Here is an 18,200-nt window from a genome sequence, read left to right as displayed (position 1 = left end):
ACAGCTGCCTCCACATATGGAAAGGAGGTGGGTTAGACCATGATGTATATCGGGAGTAGTAACGGCTGCAGAATCAGTTGAGCTACGCGTGTTAAGCTCCAGAGATGGCGTTTGCGGCTGGTTAATTGGAATTTCTGAAGAGAGGGAATGAGAGAAAGAAAGCAAAGATTCAAGGGTTAAGGTAATGAAAGTAAACGTTTCCGAACTAGCCCTTCCTCTTTATCACACGTGTCCATAAGGTAGATCACGTGATACAAACTTTTACCCTAAATTTCTCCAACGATGAATTGTAAACGAATATTTCCCAAATGAGCATTGGATTCGTCTCAGTGATACGAATAAAATGTAAATTATTTGATTCGATAAAACCTAAAATATTTGTTAGTTTGGAACTTACCAGCCGCGACGCCATCTCTGGAGCAGAACGAGTGTAGCTCAATTTCTTCCGTGAGAAGAGTACTTCCATTTCTACTCCTGGTAAACTTGATGGTGGTAACGAAGGGAAAAAATATTTAAAAACATCAGCGCCATCTGACGTCTGGAAGAAGCCGTCTGTTTCCGGTTTTATTTACTAAACATTTGTATCCTGTCACTGACAGTAGCAGCATAAACTAGATAAATGGTGCCCAATTGTTGTTTCTGGGATTACCAAAAGGGTTGGAGAATGAACACATTACGTTTCTCTCAGTCGTAAAGAAGCACATAGTTTCCGTTTCCCCCAATTAATTCAGATGCCTTTGTGGCGCAATTGGCTAGCGCGTTCGGCTGTTAACCGGAAGGCTGGTGGTTCGATCCCACCCAGGGGCGTAGCATAGGAGTTTTTACATATTCTTTTTTATCCTTAGAGACTCCTTATGATAGGTTAAGAATCATCTGTATCTTTTCCGTATACATCGTTGCCTAGTCATCAGTGGTGTACAACCATGATAACTCTACAGTTAAACAGATTATGGTTATCTTTATTAGTTATGCTACTTTGCACTCCTTTCATTGATGATGAGTAAACTTGGGACGCGTAAAATAGCAAATTAAAGGAATTTTGAATCGTCAAAACAAGAAAACTACTCTAAAAACAACATGTGTACTTCATTTTCGGGAGTCTTCTGGTGGTAATCAGCTAGTTAAAAGCCTTGTGCGGGACCATATGGAAAATTCACCCGACTCCCCACTTGGCGTGCCCTTTGGTTACTACTCAGACACGCAGATTGCAGTGAAATTGATAAACTTCAAAAACCGACTGTTCTCACCCAGGATCGAACTGAGGACCTTCAGCGTGTGAGGCCGACGTGATAACCGCTACACTATGAGAACACGAATTTTACAATAGGATCCTTTTTATAAAAGGGTTTTACAACCGAATCTAAGTTAACAATATAAATAACCACATCAGAAATGTATGCAAAGGATGTCTTGTTCCCACCCAGGATCGAACTGAGGACCTTCAGCGTGTTAGGCCGACGTGATAACCACTACACTATGGGAACTGAATTACACGCATTGATTGAAACCAAGTTTCGATTAAGACCACATGGAATTGAACGCCCAACGTGGGGCTCGAACCCACGACCCTGAGATTAAGAGTCTCATGCTCTACCGACTGAGCTAGCCAGGCACATGTTAATGGTTAACGCAAACAGAAACGATCCCAACAATCCATTGAGTATTTCTTCTGTCAAAGGAATGGTGGAGTCCTAAAGAAAAATAACAACTTAAATAAATTTTTTTTGTGTGTGATTCATACGTTTGATTTCCAGCAAGACATGAAACAGCTGCCTCCACATATGGAAAGGAGGTGGGTTAGACCATGATGTATATCGGGAGTAGTAACGGCTGCAGAATCAGTTGAGCTACGCGTGTTAAGCTCCAGAGATGGCGTTTGCGGCTGGTTAATTGGAATTTCTGAAGAGAGGGAATGAGAGAAAGAAAGCAAAGATTCAAGGGTTAAGGTAATGAAAGTAAACGTTTCCGAACTAGCCCTTCCTCTTTATCACACGTGTCCATAAGGTAGATCACGTGATACAAACTTTTACCCTAAATTTCTCCAACGATGAATTGTAAACGAATATTTCCCAAATGAGCATTGGATTCGTCTCAGTGATACGAATAAAATGTAAATTATTTGATTCGATAAAACCTAAAATATTTGTTAGTTTGGAACTTACCAGCCGCGACGCCATCTCTGGAGCAGAACGAGTGTAGCTCAATTTCTTCCGTGAGAAGAGTACTTCCATTTCTACTCCTGGTAAACTTGATGGTGGTAACGAAGGGAAAAAATATTTAAAAACATCAGCGCCATCTGACGTCTGGAAGAAGCCGTCTGTTTCCGGTTTTATTTACTAAACATTTGTATCCTGTCACTGACAGTAGCAGCATAAACTAGATAAATGGTGCCCAATTGTTGTTTCTGGGATTACCAAAAGGGTTGGAGAATGAACACATTACGTTTCTCTCAGTCGTAAAGAAGCACAAAGTTTCCGTTTCCCCCAATTAATTCAGATGCCTTTGTGGCGCAATTGGCTAGCGCGTTCGGCTGTTAACCGGAAGGCTGGTGGTTCGATCCCATCCAGGGGCGTAGCATAGGAGTTTTTACATATTCTTTTTATCCTTAGAGACTCCTTATGATAGGTTAAGAATCATCTGTATCTTTTCCGTATACATCGTTGCCTAGTCATCAGTGGTGTACAACCATGATAACTCTACAGTTAAACAGATTATGGTTATCTTTATTAGTTATGCTACTTTGCACTCCTTTCATTGATGATGAGTAAACTTGGGACGCGTAAAATAGCAAATTAAAGGAATTTTGAATCGTCAAAACAACAAAACTACTCTAAAAACAACATGTGTACTTCATTTTCGGGAGTCTTCTGGTGGTAATCAGCTAGTTAAAAGCCTTGTGCGGGACCATATGGAAAATTCACCCGACTCCCCACTTGGCGTGCCCTTTGGTTACTACTCAGACACGCAGATTGCAGTGAAATTGATAAACTTCAAAAACCGACTGTTCTCACCCAGGATCGAACTGAGGACCTTCAGCGTGTGAGGCCGACGTGATAACCGCTACACTATGAGAACACGAATTTTACAATAGGATCCTTTTTTATAAAAGGGTTTTACAACCGAATCTAAGTTAACAATATAAATAACCACATCAGAAATGTATGCAAAGGATGTCTTGTTCCCACCCAGGATCGAACTGAGGACCTTCAGCGTGTTAGGCCGACGTGATAACCACTACACTATGGGAACTGAATTACACGCATTGATTGAAACCAAGTTTCGATTAAGACCACATGGAATTGAACGCCCAACGTGGGGCTCGAACCCACGACCCTGAGATTAAGAGTCTCATGCTCTACCGACTGAGCTAGCCAGGCACATGTTAATGGTTAACGCAAACAGAAACGATCCCAACAATCCATTGAGTATTTCTTCTGTCAAAGGAATGGTGGAGTCCTAAAGAAAAATAACAACTTAAATAAATTTTTTTGTGTGTGATTCATACGTTTGATTTCCAGCAAGACATGAAACAGCTGCCTCCACATATGGAAAGGAGGTGGGTTAGACCATGATGTATATCGGGAGTAGTAACGGCTGCAGAATCAGTTGAGCTACGCGTGTTAAGCTCCAGAGATGGCGTTTGCGGCTGGTTAATTGGAATTTCTGAAGAGAGGGAATGAGAGAAAGAAAGCAAAGATTCAAGGGTTAAGGTAATGAAAGTAAACGTTTCCGAACTAGCCCTTCCTCTTTATCACACGTGTCCATAAGGTAGATCACGTGATACAAACTTTTACCCTAAATTTCTCCAACGATGAATTGTAAACGAATATTTCCCAAATGAGCATTGGATTCGTCTCAGTGATACGAATAAAATGTAAATTATTTGATTCGATAAAACCTAAAATATTTGTTAGTTTGGAACTTACCAGCCGCGACGCCATCTCTGGAGCAGAACGAGTGTAGCTCAATTTCTTCCGTGAGAAGAGTACTTCCATTTCTACTCCTGGTAAACTTGATGGTGGTAACGAAGGGAAAAAATATTTAAAAACATCAGCGCCATCTGACGTCTGGAAGAAGCCGTCTGTTTCCGGTTTTATTTACTAAACATTTGTATCCTGTCACTGACAGTAGCAGCATAAACTAGATAAATGGTGCCCAATTGTTGTTTCTGGGATTACCAAAAGGGTTGGAGAATGAACACATTACGTTTCTCTCAGTCGTAAAGAAGCACAAAGTTTCCGTTTCCCCCAATTAATTCAGATGCCTTTGTGGCGCAATTGGCTAGCGCGTTCGGCTGTTAACCGGAAGGCTGGTGGTTCGATCCCACCCAGGGGCGTAGCATAGGAGTTTTTACATATTCTTTTTTATCCTTAGAGACTCCTTATGATAGGTTAAGAATCATCTGTATCTTTTCCGTATACATCGTTGCCTAGTCATCAGTGGTGTACAACCATGATAACTCTACAGTTAAACAGATTATGGTTATCTTTATTAGTTATGCTACTTTGCACTCCTTTCATTGATGATGAGTAAACTTGGGACGCGTAAAATAGCAAATTAAAGGAATTTTGAATCGTCAAAACAACAAAACTACTCTAAAAACAACATGTGTACTTCATTTTCGGGAGTCTTCTGGTGGTAATCAGCTAGTTAAAAGCCTTGTGCGGGACCATATGGAAAATTCACCCGACTCCCCACTTGGCGTGCCCTTTGGTTACTACTCAGACACGCAGATTGCAGTGAAATTGATAAACTTCAAAAACCGACTGTTCTCACCCAGGATCGAACTGAGGACCTTCAGCGTGTGAGGCCGACGTGATAACCGCTACACTATGAGAACACGAATTTTACAATAGGATCCTTTTTATAAAAGGGTTTTACAACCGAATCTAAGTTAACAATATAAATAACCACATCAGAAATGTATGCAAAGGATGTCTTGTTCCCACCCAGGATCGAACTGAGGACCTTCAGCGTGTTAGGCCGACGTGATAACCACTACACTATGGGAACTGAATTACACGCATTGATTGAAACCAAGTTTCGATTAAGACCACATGGAATTGAACGCCCAACGTGGGGCTCGAACCCACGACCCTGAGATTAAGAGTCTCATGCTCTACCGACTGAGCTAGCCAGGCACATGTTAATGGTTAACGCAAACAGAAACGATCCCAACAATCCATTGAGTATTTCTTCTGTCAAAGGAATGGTGGAGTCCTAAAGAAAAATAACAACTTAAATAAATTTTTTTTTGTGTGTGATTCATACGTTTGATTTCCAGCAAGACATGAAACAGCTGCCTCCACATATGGAAAGGAGGTGGGTTAGACCATGATGTATATCGGGAGTAGTAACGGCTGCAGAATCAGTTGAGCTACGCGTGTTAAGCTCCAGAGATGGCGTTTGCGGCTGGTTAATTGGAATTTCTGAAGAGAGGGAATGAGAGAAAGAAAGCAAAGATTCAAGGGTTAAGGTAATGAAAGTAAACGTTTCCGAACTAGCCCTTCCTCTTTATCACACGTGTCCATAAGGTAGATCACGTGATACAAACTTTTACCCTAAATTTCTCCAACGATGAATTGTAAACGAATATTTCCCAAATGAGCATTGGATTCGTCTCAGTGATACGAATAAAATGTAAATTATTTGATTCGATAAAACCTAAAATATTTGTTAGTTTGGAACTTACCAGCCGCGACGCCATCTCTGGAGCAGAACGAGTGTAGCTCAATTTCTTCCGTGAGAAGAGTACTTCCATTTCTACTCCTGGTAAACTTGATGGTGGTAACGAAGGGAAAAAATATTTAAAAACATCAGCGCCATCTGACGTCTGGAAGAAGCCGTCTGTTTCCGGTTTTATTTACTAAACATTTGTATCCTGTCACTGACAGTAGTAGCATAAACTAGATAAATGGTGCCCAATTGTTGTTTCTGGGATTACCAAAAGGGTTGGAGAATGAACACATTACGTTTCTCTCAGTCGTAAAGAAGCACAAAGTTTCCGTTTCCCCCAATTAATTCAGATGCCTTTGTGGCGCAATTGGCTAGCGCGTTCGGCTGTTAACCGGAAGGCTGGTGGTTCGATCCCACCCAGGGGCGTAGCATAGGAGTTTTTACATATTCTTTTTTATCCTTAGAGACTCCTTATGATAGGTTAAGAATCATCTGTATCTTTTCCGTATACATCGTTGCCTAGTCATCAGTGGTGTACAACCATGATAACTCTACAGTTAAACAGATTATGGTTATCTTTATTAGTTATGCTACTTTGCACTCCTTTCATTGATGATGAGTAAACTTGGGACGCGTAAAATAGCAAATTAAAGGAATTTTGAATCGTCAAAACAACAAAACTACTCTAAAAACAACATGTGTACTTCATTTTCGGGAGTCTTCTGGTGGTAATCAGCTAGTTAAAAGCCTTGTGCGGGACCATATGGAAAATTCACCCGACTCCCCACTTGGCGTGCCCTTTGGTTACTACTCAGACACGCAGATTGCAGTGAAATTGATAAACTTCAAAAACCGACTGTTCTCACCCAGGATCGAACTGAGGACCTTCAGCGTGTGAGGCCGACGTGATAACCGCTACACTATGAGAACACGAATTTTACAATAGGATCCTTTTTATAAAAGGGTTTTACAACCGAATCTAAGTTAACAATATAAATAACCACATCAGAAATGTATGCAAAGGATGTCTTGTTCCCACCCAGGATCGAACTGAGGACCTTCAGCGTGTTAGGCCGACGTGATAACCACTACACTATGGGAACTGAATTACACGCATTGATTGAAACCAAGTTTCGATTAAGACCACATGGAATTGAACGCCCAACGTGGGGCTCGAACCCACGACCCTGAGATTAAGAGTCTCATGCTCTACCGACTGAGCTAGCCAGGCACATGTTAATGGTTAACGCAAACAGAAACGATCCCAACAATCCATTGAGTATTTCTTCTGTCAAAGGAATGGTGGAGTCCTAAAGAAAAATAACAACTTAAATAAATTTTTTTTTGTGTGTGATTCATACGTTTGATTTCCAGCAAGACATGAAACAGCTGCCTCCACATATGGAAAGGAGGTGGGTTAGACCATGATGTATATCGGGAGTAGTAACGGCTGCAGAATCAGTTGAGCTACGCGTGTTAAGCTCCAGAGATGGCGTTTGCGGCTGGTTAATTGGAATTTCTGAAGAGAGGGAATGAGAGAAAGAAAGCAAAGATTCAAGGGTTAAGGTAATGAAAGTAAACGTTTCCGAACTAGCCCTTCCTCTTTATCACACGTGTCCATAAGGTAGATCACGTGATACAAACTTTTACCCTAAATTTCTCCAACGATGAATTGTAAACGAATATTTCCCAAATGAGCATTGGATTCGTCTCAGTGATACGAATAAAATGTAAATTATTTGATTCGATAAAACCTAAAATATTTGTTAGTTTGGAACTTACCAGCCGCGACGCCATCTCTGGAGCAGAACGAGTGTAGCTCAATTTCTTCCGTGAGAAGAGTACTTCCATTTCTACTCCTGGTAAACTTGATGGTGGTAACGAAGGGAAAAAATATTTAAAAACATCAGCGCCATCTGACGTCTGGAAGAAGCCGTCTGTTTCCGGTTTTATTTACTAAACATTTGTATCCTGTCACTGACAGTAGCAGCATAAACTAGATAAATGGTGCCCAATTGTTGTTTCTGGGATTACCAAAAGGGTTGGAGAATGAACACATTACGTTTCTCTCAGTCGTAAAGAAGCACAAAGTTTCCGTTTCCCCCAATTAATTCAGATGCCTTTGTGGCGCAATTGGCTAGCGCGTTCGGCTGTTAACCGGAAGGCTGGTGGTTCGATCCCACCCAGGGGCGTAGCATAGGAGTTTTTACATATTCTTTTTTATCCTTAGAGACTCCTTATGATAGGTTAAGAATCATCTGTATCTTTTCCGTATACATCGTTGCCTAGTCATCAGTGGTGTACAACCATGATAACTCTACAGTTAAACAGATTATGGTTATCTTTATTAGTTATGCTACTTTGCACTCCTTTCATTGATGATGAGTAAACTTGGGACGCGTAAAATAGCAAATTAAAGGAATTTTGAATCGTCAAAACAACAAAACTACTCTAAAAACAACATGTGTACTTCATTTTCGGGAGTCTTCTGGTGGTAATCAGCTAGTTAAAAGCCTTGTGCGGGACCATATGGAAAATTCACCCGACTCCCCACTTGGCGTGCCCTTTGGTTACTACTCAGACACGCAGATTGCAGTGAAATTGATAAACTTCAAAAACCGACTGTTCTCACCCAGGATCGAACTGAGGACCTTCAGCGTGTGAGGCCGACGTGATAACCGCTACACTATGAGAACACGAATTTTACAATAGGATCCTTTTTATAAAAGGGTTTTACAACCGAATCTAAGTTAACAATATAAATAACCACATCAGAAATGTATGCAAAGGATGTCTTGTTCCCACCCAGGATCGAACTGAGGACCTTCAGCGTGTTAGGCCGACGTGATAACCACTACACTATGGGAACTGAATTACACGCATTGATTGAAACCAAGTTTCGATTAAGACCACATGGAATTGAACGCCCAACGTGGGGCTCGAACCCACGACCCTGAGATTAAGAGTCTCATGCTCTACCGACTGAGCTAGCCAGGCACATGTTAATGGTTAACGCAAACAGAAACGATCCCAACAATCCATTGAGTATTTCTTCTGTCAAAGGAATGGTGGAGTCCTAAAGAAAAATAACAACTTAAATAAATTTTTTTTTGTGTGTGATTCATACGTTTGATTTCCAGCAAGACATGAAACAGCTGCCTCCACATATGGAAAGGAGGTGGGTTAGACCATGATGTATATCGGGAGTAGTAACGGCTGCAGAATCAGTTGAGCTACGCGTGTTAAGCTCCAGAGATGGCGTTTGCGGCTGGTTAATTGGAATTTCTGAAGAGAGGGAATGAGAGAAAGAAAGCAAAGATTCAAGGGTTAAGGTAATGAAAGTAAACGTTTCCGAACTAGCCCTTCCTCTTTATCACACGTGTCCATAAGGTAGATCACGTGATACAAACTTTTACCCTAAATTTCTCCAACGATGAATTGTAAACGAATATTTCCCAAATGAGCATTGGATTCGTCTCAGTGATACGAATAAAATGTAAATTATTTGATTCGATAAAACCTAAAATATTTGTTAGTTTGGAACTTACCAGCCGCGACGCCATCTCTGGAGCAGAACGAGTGTAGCTCAATTTCTTCCGTGAGAAGAGTACTTCCATTTCTACTCCTGGTAAACTTGATGGTGGTAACGAAGGGAAAAAAATATTTAAAAACATCAGCGCCATCTGACGTCTGGAAGAAGCCGTCTGTTTCCGGTTTTATTTACTAAACATTTGTATCCTGTCACTGACAGTAGCAGCATAAACTAGATAAATGGTGCCCAATTGTTGTTTCTGGGATTACCAAAAGGGTTGGAGAATGAACACATTACGTTTCTCTCAGTCGTAAAGAAGCACAAAGTTTCCGTTTCCCCCAATTAATTCAGATGCCTTTGTGGCGCAATTGGCTAGCGCGTTCGGCTGTTAACCGGAAGGCTGGTGGTTCGATCCCACCCAGGGGCGTAGCATAGGAGTTTTTACATATTCTTTTTATCCTTAGAGACTCCTTATGATAGGTTAAGAATCATCTGTATCTTTTCCGTATACATCGTTGCCTAGTCATCAGTGGTGTACAACCATGATAACTCTACAGTTAAACAGATTATGGTTATCTTTATTAGTTATGCTACTTTGCACTCCTTTCATTGATGATGAGTAAACTTGGGACGCGTAAAATAGCAAATTAAAGGAATTTTGAATCGTCAAAACAACAAAACTACTCTAAAAACAACATGTGTACTTCATTTTCGGGAGTCTTCTGGTGGTAATCAGCTAGTTAAAAGCCTTGTGCGGGACCATATGGAAAATTCACCCGACTCCCCACTTGGCGTGCCCTTTGGTTACTACTCAGACACGCAGATTGCAGTGAAATTGATAAACTTCAAAAACCGACTGTTCTCACCCAGGATCGAACTGAGGACCTTCAGCGTGTGAGGCCGACGTGATAACCGCTACACTATGAGAACACGAATTTTACAATAGGATCCTTTTTATAAAAGGGTTTTAAAACCGAATCTAAGTTAACAATATAAATAACCACATGAGAAATGTATGCAAAGGATGTCTTGTTCCCACCCAGGATCGAACTGAGGCCCTTCAGCGTGTTAGGCCGACGTGATAACCACTACACTATGAGAACTGAATTACACGCATTGATTGAAACCAAGTTTCGATTAAGACCACATGGAATTGAACGCCCAACGTGGGGCTCGAACCCACGACCCTGAGATTAAGAGTCTCATGCTCTACCGACTGAGCTAGCCAGGCACATGTTAATGGTTAACGCAAACAGAAACGATCCCAACAATCCATTGAGTATTTCTTCTGTCAAAGGAATGGTGGAGTCCTAAAGAAAAATAACAACTTAAATAAATTTTTTTTTGTGTGTGATTCATACGTTTGATTTCCAGCAAGACATGAAACAGCTGCCTCCACATATGGAAAGGAGGTGGGTTAGACCATGATGTATATCGGGAGTAGTAACGGCTGCAGAATCAGTTGAGCTACGCGTGTTAAGCTCCAGAGATGGCGTTTGCGGCTGGTTAATTGGAATTTCTGAAGAGAGGGAATGAGAGAAAGAAAGCAAAGATTCAAGGGTTAAGGTAATGAAAGTAAACGTTTCCGAACTAGCCCTTCCTCTTTATCACACGTGTCCATAAGGTAGATCACGTGATACAAACTTTTACCCTAAATTTCTCCAACGATGAATTGTAAACGAATATTTCCCAAATGAGCATTGGATTCGTCTCAGTGATACGAATAAAATGTAAATTATTTGATTCGATAAAACCTAAAATATTTGTTAGTTTGGAACTTACCAGCCGCGACGCCATCTCTGGAGCAGAACGAGTGTAGCTCAATTTCTTCCGTGAGAAGAGTACTTCCATTTCTACTCCTGGTAAACTTGGTGGTGGCATAGCCTTCTCTATTAGAGAAAGCCGAAAGGAACGCTATCCCTTGCATGTTGGAAAAGTGAAGCACATTTTGCTCACCTTTCCTCCCATTCCCTTCCTCCAAGGGTACCCACGGGAGCCATCTTTGGTAAAAAAAAAATGAAGGGGAGGGAGAGAATCATCTGGATTTATGAGCGGTAATTTATGAACGCCCCTTTTTATTTTTTGGTGAGGATTTTAATATTTTTTGCGGGGGGGATTTTAATGACGATGTTACACGGAACGGCATGCATTCCTGTTTATTGCATATGTTCATTCGCAGCCATTCAACACGTGAAGCCGTACAATAAAATTTTTTGTCTCCGGCTCGGCGAGAATGGGCATAACATGTGTAATTGAGGGATGCCTCATTCATTTCAGAAGGAATGAATTCATATCGATCGAAAAGTTAACTTTTTAAAATCGCCACTAGGCGATAAAACGGCTCCCGTGGGTACACTTGAAGGATGGGCAAAATTGGAGGTAGGGAAGCAAAATTTGCTTCAAAAAAAAGCTCCAACCTTTCGGCTTTCTTAATAGAGAAGGCTATGGTGGTGGTAACGAAGGGAAAAAATATTTAAAAACATCAGCGCCATCTGACGTCTGGAAGAAGCCGTCTGTTTCCGGTTTTATTTACTAAACATTTGTATCCTGTCACTGACAGTAGCAGCATAAACTAGATAAATGGTGCCCAATTGTTGTTTCTGGGATTACCAAAAGGGTTGGAGAATGAACACATTACGTTTCTCTCAGTCGTAAAGAAGCACAAAGTTTCCGTTTTCCCCAATTAATTCAGATGGCTTTGTGGCGCAATTGGCTAGCGCGTTCGGCTGTTAACCGGAAGGCTGGTGGTTCGATCCCACCCAGGGGCGTAGCATAGGAGTTTTTACATATTCTTTTTTATCCTTAGAGACTCCTTATGATAGGTTAAGAATCATCTGTATCTTTTCCGTATACATCGTTGCCTAGTCATCAGTGGTGTACAACCATGATAACTCTACAGTTAAACAGATTATGGTTATCTTTATTAGTTATGCTACTTTGCACTCCTTTCATTGATGATGAGTAAACTTGGGACGCGTAAAATAGCAAATTAAAGGAATTTTGAATCGTCAAAACAACAAAACTACTCTAAAAACAACATGTGTACTTCATTTTCGGGAGTCTTCTGGTGGTAATCAGCTAGTTAAAAGCCTTGTGCGGGACCATATGGAAAATTCACCCGACTCCCCACTTGGCGTGCCCTTTGGTTACTACTCAGACACGCAGATTGCAGTGAAATTGATAAACTTCAAAAACCGACTGTTCTCACCCAGGATCGAACTGAGGACCTTCAGCGTGTGAGGCCGACGTGATAACCGCTACACTATAAGAACACGAATTTTACAATAGGATCCTTTTTATAAAAGGGTTTTACAACCGAATCTAAGTTAACAATATAAATAACCACATCAGAAATGTATGCAAAGGATGTCTTGTTCCCACCCAGGATCGAACTGAGGACCTTCAGCGTGTTAGGCCGACGTGATAACCACTACACTATGGGAACTGAATTACACGCATTGATTGAAACCAAGTTTCGATTAAGACCACATGGAATTGAACGCCCAACGTGGGGCTCGAACCCACGACCCTGAGATTAAGAGTCTCATGCTCTACCGACTGAGCTAGCCAGGCACATGTTAATGGTTAACGCAAACAGAAACGATCCCAACAATCCATTGAGTATTTCTTCTGTCAAAGGAATGGTGGAGTCCTAAAGAAAAATAACAACTTAAATAAATTTTTTTTGTGTGTGATTCATACGTTTGATTTCCAGCAAGACATGAAACAGCTGCCTCCACATATGGAAAGGAGGTGGGTTAGACCATGATGTATATCGGGAGTAGTAACGGCTGCAGAATCAGTTGAGCTACGCGTGTTAAGCTCCAGAGATGGCGTTTGCGGCTGGTTAATTGGAATTTCTGAAGAGAGGGAATGAGAGAAAGAAAGCAAAGATTCAAGGGTTAAGGTAATGAAAGTAAACGTTTCCGAACTAGCCCTTCCTCTTTATCACACGTGTCCATAAGGTAGATCACGTGATACAAACTTTACCCTAAATTTCTCCAACGATGAATTGTAAACGAATATTTCCCAAATGAGCATTGGATTCGTCTCAGTGATACGAATAAAATGTAAATTATTTGATTCGATAAAACCTAAAATATTTGTTAGTTTGGAACTTACCAGCCGCGACGCCATCTCTGGAGCAGAACGAGTGTAGCTCAATTTCTTCCGTGAGAAGAGTACTTCCATTTCTACTCCTGGTAAACTTGATGGTGGTAACGAAGGGAAAAAATATTTAAAAACATCAGCGCCATCTGACGTCTGGAAGAAGCCGTCTGTTTCCGGTTTTATTTACTAAACATTTGTATCCTGTCACTGACAGTAGCAGCATAAACTAGATAAATGGTGCCCAATTGTTGTTTCTGGGATTACCAAAAGGGTTGGAGAATGAACACATTACGTTTCTCTCAGTCGTAAAGAAGCACAAAGTTTCCGTTTCCCCCAATTAATTCAGATGCCTTTGTGGCGCAATTGGCTAGCGCGTTCGGCTGTTAACCGGAAGGCTGGTGGTTCGATCCCACCCAGGGGCGTAGCATAGGAGTTTTTACATATTCTTTTTTATCCTTAGAGACTCCTTATGATAGGTTAAGAATCATCTGTATCTTTTCCGTATACATCGTTGCCTAGTCATCAGTGGTGTACAACCATGATAACTCTACAGTTAAACAGATTATGGTTATCTTTATTAGTTATGCTACTTTGCACTCCTTTCATTGATGATGAGTAAACTTGGGACGCGTAAAATAGCAAATTAAAGGAATTTTGAATCGTCAAAACAACAAAACTACTCTAAAAACAACATGTGTACTTCATTTTCGGGAGTCTTCTGGTGGTAATCAGCTAGTTAAAAGCCTTGTGCGGGACCATATGGAAAATTCACCCGACTCCCCACTTGGCGTGCCCTTTGGTTACTACTCAGACACGCAGATTGCAGTGAAATTGATAAACTTCAAAAACCGACTGTTCTCACCCAGGATCGAACTGAGGACCTTCAGCGTGTGAGGCCGACGTGATAACCGCTACACTATGAGAACACGAATTTTACAATAGGATCCTTTTTATAAAAGGGTTTTACAACCGAATCTAAGTTAACAATATAAATAACCACATCAGAAATGTATGCAAAGGATGTCTTGTTCCCACCCAAGATCGAACTGAGGACCTTCAGCGTGTTAGGCCGACGTGATAACCACTACACTATGGGAACTGAATTACACGCATTGATTGAAACCAAGTTTCGATTAAGACCACATGGAATTGAACGCCCAACGTGGGGCTCGAACCCACGACCCTGAGATTAAGAGTCTCATGCTCTACCGACTGAGCTAGCCAGGCACATGTTAATGGTTAACGCAAACAAAAACGATCCCAACAATCCATTGAGTATTTCTTCTGTCAAAGGAATGGTGGAGTCCTAAAGAAAAATAACAACTTAAATAAATTTTTTTTGTGTGTGATTCATACGTTTGATTCCCAGCAAGACATGAAACAGCTGCCTCCACATATGGAAAGGAGGTGGGTTAGACCATGATGTATATCGGGAGTAGTAACGGCTGCAGAATCAGTTGAGCTACGCGTGTTAAGCTCCAGAGATGGCGTTTGCGGCTGGTTAATTGGAATTTCTGAAGAGAGGGAATGAGAGAAAGAAAGCAAAGATTCAAGGGTTAAGGTAATGAAAGTAAACGTTTCCGAACTAGCCCTTCCTCTTTATCACACGTGTCCATAAGGTAGATCACGTGATACAAACTTTTACCCTAAATTTCTCCAACGATGAATTGTAAACGAATATTTCCCAAATGAGCATTGGATTCGTCTCAGTGATACGAATAAAATGTAAATTATTTGATTCGATCAAACCTAAAATATTTGTTAGTTTGGAACTTACCAGCCGCGACGCCATCTCTGGAGCAGAACGAGTGTAGCTCAATTTCTTCCGTGAGAAGAGTACTTCCATTTCTACTCCTGGTAAACTTGATGGTGGTAACGAAGGGAAAAAATATTTAAAAACATCAGCGCCATCTGACGTCTGGAAGAAGCCGTCTGTTTCCGGTTTTATTTACTAAACATTTGTATCCTGTCACTGACAGTAGCAGCATAAACTAGATAAATGGTGCCCAATTGTTGTTTCTGGGATTACCAAAAGGGTTGGAGAATGAACACATTACGTTTCTCTCAGTCGTAAAGAAGCACAAAGTTTCCGTTTCCCCAATTAATTCAGATGCCTTTGTGGAGCAATTGGCTAGCGCGTTCGGCTGTTAACCGGAAGGCTGGTGGTTCGATCCCACCCAGGGGCGTAGCATAGGAGTTTTTACATATTCTTTTTTATCCTTAGAGACTCCTTATGATAGGTTAAGAATCATCTGTATCTTTTCCGTATACATCGTTGCCTAGTCATCAGTGGTGTACAACCATGATAACTCTACAGTTAAACAGATTATGGTTATCTTTATTAGTTATGCTACTTGTAAAGCATCCTCCCTCTCAGGGGTGGATGACTTTACGGATTAAGACAAATATATGAATACGGAACTCGGAGACGTTTACCCACAATGATGACAGTGTATTATTAGACTAGGGCCATAAGAATTACACGGGAAAGAACATACAATATAACAAGAAAGGGAATAACGAGCCAAACCATAATTACCAACAGAATAAGTGCAATTTGGAAGCTTACCGATGTAGCGCGAGCGTTACGGGAGCGCACGTTGGTAAAACGATACGAAGTGGCTCGTGGTAGCGAGAGCGGAACACGGAGAAAACATACACGAAATGGAGACGATTGGAAATACAATTCAGATAGGCACTTACGGAAACAGGTAGTCAGAGAAATACTTGAAGAGAAAACACTAAGGCAAGTTAGATGTCGAACTAGTGTTGTTGAAGGCAACTGAACATTTAGCGAGCTGCTAGCTGTCTGATCTTTCTTAGATTTTTTGGGTTCACCAAAGAAACTTCGCATCTCGTCAAAGTGGCGTGATGCTGTTGACGTATCGCTATGTCGCGCGTGCAGCCAATCAGAAGGTGTTTGTTTAATGGCTTGATTGGCGTCGCGCGTGCGACCAATCAAACGGATGTTTATTTAATGGCGTGATAATGCGTCGCACGTGTGACCAATCACGGAAGTTTGTTTAGTGGCGTGATAATGCGTCGCACGTGTGGAGTCAGACAGCAGGTGTTCAATTAGGTCAACGCTAAGATGTCTATGACAAATGGTTACTATGCGGATTACAATAATCGAGTAATATGCAAAAGAAGAGTAAATGCAAGAGAGTAAAATGTAGACATAATTATATACCAAGGGAGAGTAAGCATAATATAATAAGAATGTGGGTGTCATAATTAAATGTATTTGTAGGCCTTCGTTACATCGCTCCCGGCGGTGCGAGATTACGTCCCGTAATCAAACTGGATGCATGGCGGTGCGGTTGGTGGTTGTTGAACGAGCCTCTTCTATTGGATAGCCGCAAAATTTTCTTATGAATCGAAAGATACCCAACCAGCAGCAGATACGTAAGATGACTAGGCCGAGAATACAGAATATGCTGATGAAGAACCACATTTTAATGGTCTCCCACCAGCTGGTATAATGTATTACTCCAGCGGCTGTCACTAACACACTTGATGCGCTGGGCTGGTGATTTAACGAAAATTCGGTCGGTGGATGTTCATTCATGGCGGCTACTATATCAGCCATGACATTCATGTGGTTAAGTAGGTTGTCGTTGTAAGCAGGGTTAGTACGATGTTCATAATCGAAGAATTTTACGTCGTCGTAACGGAAGGAATGTGCCAGCGTTTGTTCCGGCAATACCACGTTAGCGTCAACTCTTTTCCAGGTGTTGTTGCGAAAAGCGTAAGGCTTATCGTTGAAGTTAACGAACCCGTTGGTCCAATAGCATGGGGAATATTTAACTAATTCCCAGCCATCGAGATTAATGGTATAATTGTTGAATTTTGGCTGTGGTCCGCATGACGTAATTACAGTTTCAAATGTGACGTTCACTGAGTTACACTTAACCACAACAGCAGTTTGTCCGAAGGCTTGTAATTTCGTGCACTGTGGTAATTTTAAATGTGAAGCGGCAAGCCAACCGTTATACTGAGCGGCTGCAATTGCTCTTTCATGTTTTGCTTTCCGGGCATCACATTCTAACCTTTGAATCATACGCACTAATTCATTTTCACGATCGGTAACACGGTCTTGAATATATTGTTGATTTGCCGCTTTGTCTAACTCTTCAGCGCTAGATGGCGCGGGAGTCTCTACGGTGATTGGCGGAAATTTTTCCATGATGGCCGCCGTTACCAGGGACAATTTTGATTGGCCGACGATGTTAAAGGTTGTAGTACGGTTGGAGCAGTGTTGTTGAGTTGGAACGCAAGGTGGCTGAGGAGTTAAATGGAAATCCAGTTGGCGGCGGTCATCCAAAAGACGAAAATATTTTTCATCTCCCAAATTCTTCGTTAGTGAGCCGGTTCCAGATTCAACAATTCGCATTGTATGTTGGGATTTTTGCGTGTACGTTTTGTCCCAGACAAGTGTAAGGTGATTGTGGGATAAGCTACCAGATTTTGCGGAAGCTGTTCCGATAGGTGTCGAAAAATCTTCATCTTCCATTTGTTGATAAAGCTGAACTTGTTCGAGCACACAATTCAGAATTTCCGAATCGATTGTTTGTAACCAGTATCCGACAATTTCCGGATCACGTCCAAAAACATATTTGTTGTCCGATAAAGTCATATGATGTTCACCACACCTTTTATTGTTTATCATGTCGTAGCACTCGGTTGGCGTCGTATCAATAGAAATTTTGTCCGGCACGATCACTAATTGGCCGAAAAAGGTCTTCGTAATACGGCGAATGTTTATCCACTGCGCGCAAATAAAACCGGAAATTTCACCCGCGGAACGTTCCATCACTGTAAACGGTGTATTTCACTTGCACGGTATCGGTATTGTTTGTTTCCGGTTTGCAGTTTGAATCGG

At 41.4% G+C, this 18,200-nt stretch overlaps 1 protein-coding gene and 15 non-coding genes across 16 annotated transcripts; all 16 read right to left on the bottom strand.

Annotated features, from left to right (window-relative positions):
• Positions 1-1,238: 1,238 nt before the first annotated feature.
• On the bottom strand, positions 1,239-1,311 carry Trnav-cac. Its single transcript has one exon. It is a non-coding gene; the product is annotated as a tRNA-Val (tRNA).
• A 228-nt stretch (positions 1,312-1,539) lies between these two features.
• On the bottom strand, positions 1,540-1,612 carry Trnak-cuu. Its single transcript has one exon. It is a non-coding gene; the product is annotated as a tRNA-Lys (tRNA).
• Positions 1,613-3,002: 1,390 nt separating this feature from the next.
• Positions 3,003-3,075, bottom strand: Trnav-cac. The gene has a single exon. It is a non-coding gene; the product is annotated as a tRNA-Val (tRNA).
• Positions 3,076-3,304: 229 nt separating this feature from the next.
• Trnak-cuu lies at positions 3,305-3,377 on the bottom strand. Its single transcript has one exon. It is a non-coding gene; the product is annotated as a tRNA-Lys (tRNA).
• A 1,390-nt stretch (positions 3,378-4,767) lies between these two features.
• Positions 4,768-4,840, bottom strand: Trnav-cac. The gene has a single exon. It is a non-coding gene; the product is annotated as a tRNA-Val (tRNA).
• A 228-nt stretch (positions 4,841-5,068) lies between these two features.
• Positions 5,069-5,141, bottom strand: Trnak-cuu. The gene has a single exon. It is a non-coding gene; the product is annotated as a tRNA-Lys (tRNA).
• Positions 5,142-6,533: 1,392 nt separating this feature from the next.
• Positions 6,534-6,606, bottom strand: Trnav-cac. Its single transcript has one exon. It is a non-coding gene; the product is annotated as a tRNA-Val (tRNA).
• A 228-nt stretch (positions 6,607-6,834) lies between these two features.
• Trnak-cuu lies at positions 6,835-6,907 on the bottom strand. Its single transcript has one exon. It is a non-coding gene; the product is annotated as a tRNA-Lys (tRNA).
• A 1,392-nt stretch (positions 6,908-8,299) lies between these two features.
• On the bottom strand, positions 8,300-8,372 carry Trnav-cac. The gene has a single exon. It is a non-coding gene; the product is annotated as a tRNA-Val (tRNA).
• Positions 8,373-8,600: 228 nt separating this feature from the next.
• On the bottom strand, positions 8,601-8,673 carry Trnak-cuu. The gene has a single exon. It is a non-coding gene; the product is annotated as a tRNA-Lys (tRNA).
• Positions 8,674-10,065: 1,392 nt separating this feature from the next.
• On the bottom strand, positions 10,066-10,138 carry Trnav-cac. The gene has a single exon. It is a non-coding gene; the product is annotated as a tRNA-Val (tRNA).
• A 228-nt stretch (positions 10,139-10,366) lies between these two features.
• Positions 10,367-10,439, bottom strand: Trnak-cuu. The gene has a single exon. It is a non-coding gene; the product is annotated as a tRNA-Lys (tRNA).
• A 1,968-nt stretch (positions 10,440-12,407) lies between these two features.
• Positions 12,408-12,480, bottom strand: Trnav-cac. Its single transcript has one exon. It is a non-coding gene; the product is annotated as a tRNA-Val (tRNA).
• A 228-nt stretch (positions 12,481-12,708) lies between these two features.
• Trnak-cuu lies at positions 12,709-12,781 on the bottom strand. The gene has a single exon. It is a non-coding gene; the product is annotated as a tRNA-Lys (tRNA).
• Positions 12,782-14,171: 1,390 nt separating this feature from the next.
• On the bottom strand, positions 14,172-14,244 carry Trnav-cac. The gene has a single exon. It is a non-coding gene; the product is annotated as a tRNA-Val (tRNA).
• A 2,303-nt stretch (positions 14,245-16,547) lies between these two features.
• LOC123467437 lies at positions 16,548-17,753 on the bottom strand. The gene has a single exon (XM_045167389.1). The coding sequence runs from the start codon at positions 17,709-17,711 to the stop codon at positions 16,614-16,616; it is 1,098 nt and encodes a 365-aa protein (XP_045023324.1). The 5' UTR covers positions 17,712-17,753; the 3' UTR covers positions 16,548-16,613.
• Positions 17,754-18,200: the final 447 nt, after the last annotated feature.

The sequence above is a fragment of the Daphnia magna genome, unplaced genomic scaffold, assembly GCF_020631705.1.
Source record: "Daphnia magna isolate NIES unplaced genomic scaffold, ASM2063170v1.1 Dm_contigs188, whole genome shotgun sequence".
Lineage (NCBI taxonomy): Eukaryota > Metazoa > Arthropoda > Branchiopoda > Diplostraca > Daphniidae > Daphnia > Daphnia magna.
This window is presented reverse-complemented; position numbering and strand designations above follow the sequence as displayed.

Excerpts from the sequence above, each read along its gene's own strand:
- LOC123467437 (XM_045167389.1), bottom strand. The coding sequence starts at position 17,711 with ATGCGAATTGTTGAATCTGGAACCGGCTCACTAACGAAGAATTTGGGA.